Raw genomic sequence first — 11,490 nt, forward strand, 5'->3', positions numbered from 1 at the left:
GGGTGTATTGCATATCTCTTCAGAAAGAATATCATGTGCTCTCAGGCTTTTTTCAGAAGCTGAACAAAATCACGGGACTTAAAAATACAGAATATGAGAGGACAAAAGAACAAAATAATGGTGATGCATAATGTGTGAAAGGATTGCAATGTTATAAGGCCATAGTGCCAAGCAACCTGTTAATACCTAAGCAAACTTTCTCCATGTAAAGGTCTCAGTACCTTCCTTGAATAGACCATGCATTACCTCTTATCTCGGCCTGTTATCAAACATTATATTCGTGTCTAGATACCTACACGAAGTACTTAAAGGACTGCTCCCAGCTGTACTTTCTTTATATCATTTTAATATACCCACGTTCCGCTTCTTCTCTTCTATCTTCCTGTCCACACTCTAATCTAAACTCTTACTCCAATGTATAACTGGAGGGGGTTTCACCAGCTGAATGTCCTCATCAACCCCATCGGCCGGCTTGATATTCATAAATCAAGTCTAATTAATTCCGATCTTCCGCCATCTCTACTGATATTTATTGCATCCTTTATTGACTTCCATTTCCGTCCATGACCATACTCTCGCAAACATTGCCCTGCACCTTTCTTTGCTTACAAAACCTTTCACTAGTTTCTGAATTTTCTGTAAAATAATACCAACTACCAGTAAATCATCTGCAAACATCCAACATTATACATATGATTAACGGCATATTTCTTTCCCAGAATCTTTTCACCCATATCATGCGACGTTTATCTTTATTTTTGTCACCACTCCCCAAGGTCTTGCCACTCCCTATATGAAATATTAGGCAGTTTCGGAGACAGAACACCTTATTCTTAAATTTCAGATTAACTTTTGCATCAATCCGTTCACTCTCCATTGTTGCATCCTAATACGTTTCATGCTCACGAAGAAAACTCTATTTAAGTTACTTGAAATTAAGTATTTTTTCTACCACACATCCTCAACCCTGTTCACATTGCATCTCTAAGAATTCTGTTATCATCTTGTAACAGATTCGTATACGCAACAAGAACATTTTGTCTTTATTTTCATACTCTTCATACAACGATTCGCAAAAATATCACTTAATCCATACCTTTTCTTTCACCTACAAAGGCTTCTATTTACTTTTAGCTCACTCCCTAAAATACCATCATACTATACACCATACAGCCCTAATGAAGCCATATTCATTCTTCAAATATTTCTACACTACTTCCTATTGTATCTCTTGATAAACTTGCAAATTTGATCCCTTCCTTAGCCTACATATGTTTCTCAGAGATAACCACAGTAATGCAGTTTTATATCAAATAATGCCATTAATTACCATCATACCATCAAGTCACCCCAGATCATGATTAAAAGTCTATTAATAATTCAACAATTATAGTTCTCCCTTTTTGCATCATTATTTCAATATTTTCATTCCTGTTCGTCTTCATAATATATACAGATGACCCACTAAATAACTTAAACTTATTTTCCATGAATATTCAACGCTCTTTATTCTTCCCAAAAGAAGACTGCATAAACTTTCCTTCATTCAGTCTAATGTTTTTCATACTTTTATACTTCCCTATTGTTCTTCTTGTCTGGGAATCACATTACACTCAATTTACCACAACCTGGAACAATTTTAGATACCACAATACGTAATTTTTTTTAGATATTAACACTTAGCAAAGCATCCTTAACCTCATTGTATTTCAATATTAGGTTTTATTTACTTTCTATTATTTACCATATTTAATCAATCCCTACACTTTTCCTATAGAAAAGACAACGATAAGCAATCATTAATCATAAGTCATCCACTTCAACTTATACCCAAACTCTGTAATTGTCTTTGTTATCCGCAAATTTTAATGTCATGTTACTGATATATTATTTGACTTTTTCCGACAAACAATCTAATACCTAATTCTTATCACATCCCAGATGCCACGATGTTATCATAAAATATCTGAGATGCCGTTAATTTTATTGTTCAATCTTAAGAACACAACTTTGTCTTTCCCTGAAGATTAATCCATAAACAAAATTTATTAGGTTATAATTTTCCTGAAACTTTTCTGTGGATATTACTGAAATTCTATTTCGATCGTATTGAATTTTTAATTTGCCTTTCCATTCTTCTAAGAGAAAATAAGTATTGGAGGTATACCTCCTTCCAAACTCTCGAAAGATATTTCACTGGTCTAGCTGTCTTCACATAACAGGAACTACAATTATCCTCAAACCTTTTTATTTTCAACTTTTTAATCCATATTGAATATCAAATCTCAATCACTTTCAGTAGCCCTTTTCAATGTATTGTCATGCCCATAAGTGTGTCATCGTGTGAGATTTTCTCTCCTAGTTTCTTCAATTAATTTTTCTTTTCCCTTATGAACATTTTTCATAGTATTACTCTCTCTCTCTCTCTCTCTCTCTCTCTCTCTCTCTCTCTCTCTCTCTCTCTCTCTCTCTCTCTCTCTCTCTCTCTCTCTCTCACACACACACACTTTTTAAGACATGTTTACAACGTGTAATATTCATAAACCTTCATAAAAGCTAGCTGAAATTAACTGTTAGAGAAAGGACTTTACCTCCAAATGACGGACGGAGCTTTTGATCATATCCGTGCAGTAAATTGTCCAGGAGAGAAGAAATATTTTTAGTTGGCGTTATTTGACGCATCGTCCCTGACCTACGGTAAAAGAGGAGGAAGAGCAATAAAACGAAGATGTGGTAAAAAGTTGTTTCATAACCATTCTTTGCTCCTGTGAGAAAAGGAACTCACAAGAGCTACTTATTCATGTAAGGAACTCCAGATATTCTACCACTCTCTTGAACAGCATGCTTATAGACAATATACTGTATACAGTATACATATACGAGTATGGGTACACAGACGTAGACACACACACACACATATATATATATATATATATAAATATATACATGTATATATATAGTATATATATATATATATATATATATATATATATGTGTGTGTGTGTGTGTGTTTGTGTGTGTATATACATATATATATATATATATATATATATATATATATATATATATATATATATATATATATATATATATACATTATAAGCTTGACTGTGTTTGGATACGAAACCATCCTAAATTAAAGGATATTCTACTAATAAGTAAGTAAAAGCAATGGACATGGGCACGACATATAATGAGAAGGACAGGTAATAGATGGGCATTTAGAATAAAAGAATGATTCCCTTTAGGTTTCAAATGAAGCAGGGGGAGGAAGAGAAGACAACGGATTGACAAGCTAAGAAAATTTAGGGGGTTTAGAATGTTATAGAAAGACCATAAACAGACGGGAGTGTGAGGGAATGTTTGAAGCCTTTGTCGTCGAATTAACTATCAAGGGCTGATGATGATGATGAAAATATATGCATACTGTATATATATATATATATATATATATATATATATATATATATATATATATATATATATATATATATATATGTATAATTTATATATAATATATATACACACACACATATATATATATATATATTTACACACAGACATATATATATATATATATATATATATATATACATTTATATATATATGTATATACATATATATATATATATATATATATATATATATATATATATGTATAATATATATAATATATATACACACACATATATATATATATATTTACACACAGACATATATATATACATTTATATATATATATATATATATATATATATATATACATATATATATATATGTATATACATATATATATATATATATATATATATATATATATATATATATATATATATACGTACATACACATATACATATATATATATATATATATATATATATATATATATATATATATATATATAAGTATATATACGTATATATATACATATATATATATATATATATATATATATATATATATATATATATATATATATATATTGGTGTGCTACTGTCTTAAGCACACATTTGAGTATGAGTTGTTTTCAGATGTATTTAAATGGTTTATTGAACACATCTTAGTGGTTTTTAAGTTTTATTGTATATAAACAACTGAGTTAAACATCTCCATCACTGGAGGAAGCTGTGTTGGTCCACATGACCAATTCTGGTGAAGTTTAGATAAGAACTGAACAAATTACTGATATCCCAAAAATCGTACACTTGCTTTAATTTGGATAAGTGACGGAATCGGAAGACACCTGCATCCGGTGACGTCACAAACTTTCACACGAAGAGATAATGTGTTGACACTAAGAAAGAATGACAACTTAGCATCTTACATCCTGTATACAATTTGAGTTGACCATAGCAAATCTCACGGCCAGCTCTTCCAACCAACATGACATATTACGTCATTTGTTTTAAACATGTAATATTACTATTCTAAATATTACATAAGCTCGGCCAGCTATCTCAATTTTTTTTTTACAAAAATTTAACAACAAGCCGAAACATGGTTATTAGGTGTGACTGGACATACGTATCATTCATTGTCCAAAACTAGCTATATCCAACTGAGGACGAATGTCCAAATAGGCACATCAAAACTAATAACAATAATGCATACAAAAAAGATATTACCAAAGCAAAAAGAAAAATGCATGATAAAACCAAGATCATATATATGGTACATTGCTAGCAAATGATTACATGGTACCAAAAAACAAAACAAATTCTGACTTACAAATGATTCGGTAACTTGATAAAGAATAATTGTTACCTTTGTCAGAAACAAGATACTCAATTTTTAGTGCACAAATACAAATTCCTGGTACGTACACGTACCACGGTTTCGTACATATATATATATATATATATTTATATATAGGGCTGATACATTTTATTAGATGCCCATAGATTCTGTTATATATCTTATATTTTTTTTTTTTTTTTTTTTTCTCTTTTCTTTTTTAACATTCCGGCTGATATATTTTTATTAGATGCCGAGAGAAAAAAAATGATTTATATCCTTTTTTATTTTATTTATTTTTTTAAATGTTATTTTAAACGTATTTTTAACAATGCAAATGTAGAGAATTTCTTTAATTACATATTACTAGCGTACTAGTCAGCTTTTCATACAAACATCATCCTGACAAATTACTCCCTTAGCGAATGAGGTGGCCACTCATACAGCTTTGAACTGGATCAAGTAAGGGGTATTGTCAGGGCTATTCAACTCGTTCCTTTGTAGCTGCTTGCTGTGCCGTAACCTACGCCAAACAAGGATGTTCACGGCGATAAAAATCAACGCCGTTACCAATAAACCTGCTAGTAATATAGGGTGAAGAATCTCTTTGTAAGTCGGCGACAGGTGGTCCTTTTCGGTAAGTTTCATTAAGCGTTTCGCCACACTTCCTTTATAGGGGAGAGGAAGTGCGGGCGTTGTAGAGGTCCACGTGAAGTTCGCGAAGTAAGCTCGTTCTCTGATGATTGTCCGTAGGCCAGTCACCATGGAATTCGGGGAAGTCCCGATACAGCCATCTGCTGCGACGAAGATGTGGTTAAATGATGTGGATCCGTCAGGGCATGATACATTGAAGCCGTCCTTGTCGTATCGTATCCACGAGCCATTATTTAGTCTGCAATTGAATTCTTTATTGTCAAAGGGATAAAGCTTATCCAGACAATTTTCACTTGTATGGGAGAGAGCACCGTCTAGCACTATACCTAACTCGCATGAATCCATCAAGTTTTTACGGAATTCAAATGAGTCAGCTGTACATATTTTTCTATCCATTGCGTCTGAACAGTGAGTTAATTGATTTAAGTCTTTAATGACCGTATATGTTTCCTTGTCTGGGGAAATCAATACGTGTCCTGTCAAACTGGATATTACTGGATTTGAGTGATTCGTCATGAAAGTCGGAAATGGTGATATCCTGTAAGATTGCCAGGCATCAGAAGAATCAAAGGGAATTGTAATCCTAACCTTGTTATTATCTACGTTTACTGTAATTAGGCTGTAATAAAATTCTAACCTATGTTCGTCTAACAAAGGAACATAGCCTAGGTTATCCCGAGTGTTCTCCAGAACTAATTTTAAGTAACGTATAGGCAACAAATGGGGCGACAATACACCTTTAGTTGCTAACGTGATAGCTTCTACATAATCCTTGGATTTCTCAATGAAATGTGCAATTCTGTTATGTATGTGATCTATCTTTGAATCATAATACGTTAATGTTGCTAACAAATCCTGTACTTCCATAATTTGAACGATATTATCTGAATGTTCATTTAACAAATCCATAATTTTATTGATTGAAGCTAACTGATCCCTTAGTTCTGACATAATCAATTCATCTTTATGAGTCAAGAACTCAATTTTCTTATTTTGATTACTAATTTTAAGACGATTGGAAAGTCCTAAACCTAAACTTGCAACAGACCCAAAGATGCTTAATGCAGCATAAATGAACGGATTCCGTCTTTCTTTTTGTTCGTGTCCTACAGTCCACATCAAAAGGTCATAAGCCAAAGATCCTGTCTCTCCAGTCTTATTTTTCAAGTCATCAGATAGCATCTCTGCAACTTTTAATGTTGATCAAAGCAAACTCTTAGTAGTCAAATGAAAATGTCTCCTATGCAACTCATCCAATGATGCAGAAAACCTTGAAATGGCGGTTCTTAAGCTAGTGACATCATTCTCTTGAAGAAAAATTGCTTGCATATGCACTTCGATAATTACGTTGGTTGATGTAATAAAAATGTCTTCTTGTCTTTCAACTATATTGCCATATTTAAAATATATATTCTTAGTCTTAGAACTCATCCCATACGAAAAAAATGTCTGAGCGAACAATATCACTCCCAACAACAAAAAATTCATCTTGGAAACCTGTAACGAGAAAAAAATATATGTAATTACTCCTGTATTAAAAAGAAAACTTATTAGTTACAAAAATTAAAATTTTTCCTCACTTCTTTTTAATTTCTTATGTGAGACAATGGTACTATTCTCTCATCCGTGGGTTGGGCTACGTTTTGAATTCTAAACCTATTGGCCGTTAATGTTTCCAAAATGTTAAATGGGCCTTCAAACTTAGGTGTTAGTTTATAGTTGAGCCCTTTTCTGACATTGATTTGAATATAGATGTTATCACCCACGGTATATGTTTTAGTTGGTTTCGCTATTTTATCATGATTCCTTTTCATTATGATTTGTGATTCTTCTAAATTCTTTCGAAGGATATCATATCGACTTATACTTGCATTTATACATTCTTTTAAAGGATTTGATAGATTAGTTGTAGGCGTTAATACATGGAAAGGTGTTCTAACTGGGGTACCATACAATGCTTCATGCGGTGACATTTTAATTGATATATGATATGAATGATTCAGAGTACTCAGTGCCGCCGGTATTGCAATATCCCAGTTGGGGTCTGATCCCCCTAGTGTTACCCTTAATATATTTAATATCTTCCTATTTGCTCTTTCCACTAGCCCATTAGACTCTGGGTGATATATCATGGTATTGATCTTCTTTATGTTGAGGAATTCACACAATGAGGTAAGAAAGTGATTATTAAATTCACCACCCGAGTCTGAGATTATCATGTGTGGAATTCCATGTTTACAAATGTAACACTCGTAAAACTTCCTAGCGCATTCAATCGCAGTTTTAGTTTTAAGCGCTATTAGTTCTGTATATCGAGTTAAAGCATCTATAATTACTAAGAGGTGCTTATTCCCTCTGTCTGACTCGTAAAATCCTGTTAACAAATCTAAATGTATTCTTTCAAAGGGTTGATTGGGAACAGGATAAGCTCCTAAGCTAACAGGTGTTTTCGTATGCCCTTTGTTTTCCTGACATGTGCGACAATTAGCTATGTGTCTTTTTATATCTGTAAGCATTGTATGCCAATAAAACAATGATTTGGCTTTCTGTGACATTAATGAGAACCCAGGGTGTCCATGTAATGGATTTGAATGCAACCAATTCAGGACAGTGGAAACAAGTGAGTTTGGTACTACTACCTGGTCGTTAGTTACATGTGGTGTATTGCGGGTTTTCCTTGTCACAGTCCTACACAGAATATTATCTTTGATTACATAATTCTGCTGCTTATACTTTATATATTCTTTTTCTTTATGATTGCCTTTCAAAGCATTTATAATTGTTTCTATTTTCTGATCTTTTCTTTGCTCAGTCTGTAACAATTCCGCACTCCAGCCTAAATCTTCTTGTTCAGATATTGTTTTTACAATAGGCATGGATGTTGATATATCTATTAATTCAGCTAAAGACTCCGTACAAGATGACACGGGGTTGCGTGATAATGCATCCGCAATGATATTTGCTTTCCCAGGTAAATACCCGATTCTTGCGCCAAAATCTTGAATGATTAAATGCCACCGAGTTCGTTTAGGGCTGTGATTGAAGCCTTTAAAGAACTCTGTTAGTGGTTTATGGTCAGTAAGAACCTTAACGGGATAACCGTAAATTACGAACTTAAAATGCACTAGCGAATTAACAATAGCTAGTCCTTCCTTGTCTATTACTGCATACTTACTTTCGGAAGTTCTCAATTTTCGAGAATAGAAAGCTATCGGGAAAAACTGTTTATCATATTGCTGAAGCAATACCCCTCCTACTCCTAAGTCTGAGGCGTCTGTTGCAATGAAGAATTCCTTACCGAAGTCAGGAAATTTTAAGATAGGAGAACTACACAGTTCATCTTTCAAAGTATTAAACGCCTGTTGATGTTGCTCAGACCATATGAAATCTACGCCCTTCTTCGTAAGATCAGTTAAAGGAGCGGCTATTATTGAATAGTTGCGTATAAAACGCCTGTAATATCCACTACAACCCAGAAATTGCTGTATTCCCTTGACATTAGTAGGTATGGGAAAATTACGTATAGCCGACACCTTATCATGGACTACTTTAAGACCTTGGCTTGACACCATGAAACCCAAATATATTAATTCTGTTTTGAAAAATTCACACTTACTAATCTTTACCCTTAAGTTATGTTGTGTTAATCTCTGTAGTACTAGTTCTAACTTACGTAGATGTTCCTCTAAGGTGTTGGAAAAGATTACAAGATCATCCATATAGGCATGCAATATATCCCCTAACAAGTCTCCAAACACTATGTTAATCATTCTTGTAAATGTTATAGGAGCACAACGTAAACCAAAAGGCATCCGTAAAAATTCATAATGTCCCCTGGCTGTGCTGAAGGCTGTGTATGGGATACTATCTTCTTCTAATGATATCTGGTGAAAGCCTTTAAGTAAGTCCAAACTGGTAAAATATTTATTCTGACCTAACAAAGACAAAATATCGTCAGTACATGGCACTGGGAATCGATCAGGGATCGTTTCCTCGTTTAGACGACGAAAGTCGACGCAGATACGCCATGTTCGATCTTTTTTCGGTACAACTATTAAAGGAAAATTATAAGGGCTATTTGATTTTCTAATGACTCCTTCCTCTAACATTTTACCTACTTCATCATTTATTTCATTCTGGAATTTCATAGGGAGTCTGTACGAGGGTACATATATAATTTTCTGTTTGTCTTTTAACCTTATTTGATGCTCGATCACATCTGTTTTTCCTAAGGATCCATCCGTAGTGGAAAAGACATCTGTATATTTATTTAAAAGTTCAAAAATTTTCTGCTGAATTTCTTCGTCTTGAATGTCCTTACTGATTTTATTTTTAATAGATCGTAAAAGGGATTCATCCGCAACTGATTTAGAGTGATTGATTTCAGCAACGGTAAGAATACGATGTTTATAAACTTCTACATCCAAGATATGTTGATTTTTGTGAATTACTAAAGTGTTATTTAAATGATTACAGACTTCGATATTACATTGCTGATGTGAGCCTACTGTATAAATAGCTTGTGTGACAGACAATCCGTTGGTTTTCAAAGTATCGGAAAGGATTAATATTTCAGATCCCGGTAGTGTTTTCTTTATTTGCACTATTAAATTCGAAGGTATGTTTGGTTCGATATATTGCGTGCAAGATGATATTACGGGTGAACGAGAATTCTGCTGGGTCGCGTGTATTATTTCTTTACTAGTGAGACAAGTTATTGGTTCTTCAACGTACGTTACGGTTACATTTGTCGTCTCCTTTTTATCCAAAACTGACTTTAAAGTATTAGAAGACTTATAGAATTTCCCTTTGATATACACGCCGTGCTTTGCAGGAGCTAAGATAATGTTTTGATTTCCCATAGATGGGTATCCTATAATTACAGCTGGATACATATTAATGTTTTTCACAACAACAAATGTATCGGCAAACGTGCGATTACCGACTCTGAACTGAATATGAGTTATGCCTATGACGTTTAATTCATTATTTCCTATACCTGAAAGTCTGATTCCTGATTTTTCAATCGGAAAGTTCGAAAACAACAAATGATGCGTCTTCAAATCCATAATATTACGTGGACTACCAGAGTCAAAAAATAACGTAAAGGATTTGTGTTCTAAATTTACAGCATATAAGGTTGGCCGTAACTCATTTTGGCTTATTATTGTATGAATTCGTTGCAAATCTACGGGAGCATGCACTGTTTTACTTAATTCGGCCGTGTGTTTCATAGGAAAATCTATTGTCTCACAATTATCTGATAAAACATTAAATTGATTATTCAATACTATTGATGTTGACATAAATGACCTTGACCCAACATCACTCTCTTCCCCTCTAGAGTTAACTATGTGGTATTTGCTTTGCTCTGCACATTCTGAAAATTAGGCTGACTTTGCGAGGTCTGGTTTGACGGCCCAGGCTCAGCGATATTTGAAGAAGTGTTTGTTTGTTTCGGACTCTGAACTGCATTGACATTTTGTTGTTTCTTCTTATTGTTAAAATGAGGATTTTTCTTTTTATTTCCATATGGAACTGACTGTGGAATTGACTGTGTATTTCTAGGATATTGTTGTGTCTTACGCGCGTAACATTGACTATAAGAATGTGATCCTGTGTTGTGAACTGAACAAAATTTCGTTCTACAGTCTGCGCTTATGTGACCTTGACGTTTGCAGTTGTAACACGTCACTCCCGCTACTGGATTATTAATTACGTTCACTGTTTGTGGTTTTGTTTCATTCTTAGCAAAAACTTGAGTTAACACGGGATCGAGATCTGGACACTTGGACATGTGCTTCTTTATCTGTTTATAGACATCCAATTCCGTACTTGCAGGCATTAACTTCTTATCAAAGCACCGCACTAAAGCTTCAGGCAACATAAGTGTCATGCAAGTTAAATACATTAATCGTAAAAAATCTTTCACGGAGATATTATCGTTAGTAACCCAAGTGGAATTACCTAAAATGTCCTGATATTCGTTAAGCCTATCAGCTATGAGAGCTGCTCTCTCAACAACATTAAGCCGATTCACAGTGGCTTGATTAAGTGTATTTCGTAACGTTAACACTACATCCAAAGCTTCCTCACCCCCA

The 11,490-nt window shown here is 33.6% G+C and overlaps 1 protein-coding gene across 1 annotated transcript in view; it reads right to left on the minus strand.

Moving 5' to 3' along the window:
* LOC137658640 (gamma-aminobutyric acid receptor alpha-like) overlaps positions 1 to 11,490 on the minus strand; it is a 240,619-nt gene that overhangs the window by 64,231 nt on the left and 164,898 nt on the right. The window contains exon 4 of the mRNA XM_068393610.1: positions 2,592 to 2,692. Within this exon, the coding sequence (XP_068249711.1) occupies positions 2,592 to 2,692 (101 nt within the window). The remainder of the gene's footprint in view (positions 1 to 2,591; positions 2,693 to 11,490) is intronic.

The sequence above is a fragment of the Palaemon carinicauda genome, chromosome 1 (genome assembly GCF_036898095.1).
Source record: "Palaemon carinicauda isolate YSFRI2023 chromosome 1, ASM3689809v2, whole genome shotgun sequence".
In the NCBI taxonomy this organism is placed as follows: domain Eukaryota; kingdom Metazoa; phylum Arthropoda; class Malacostraca; order Decapoda; family Palaemonidae; genus Palaemon; species Palaemon carinicauda.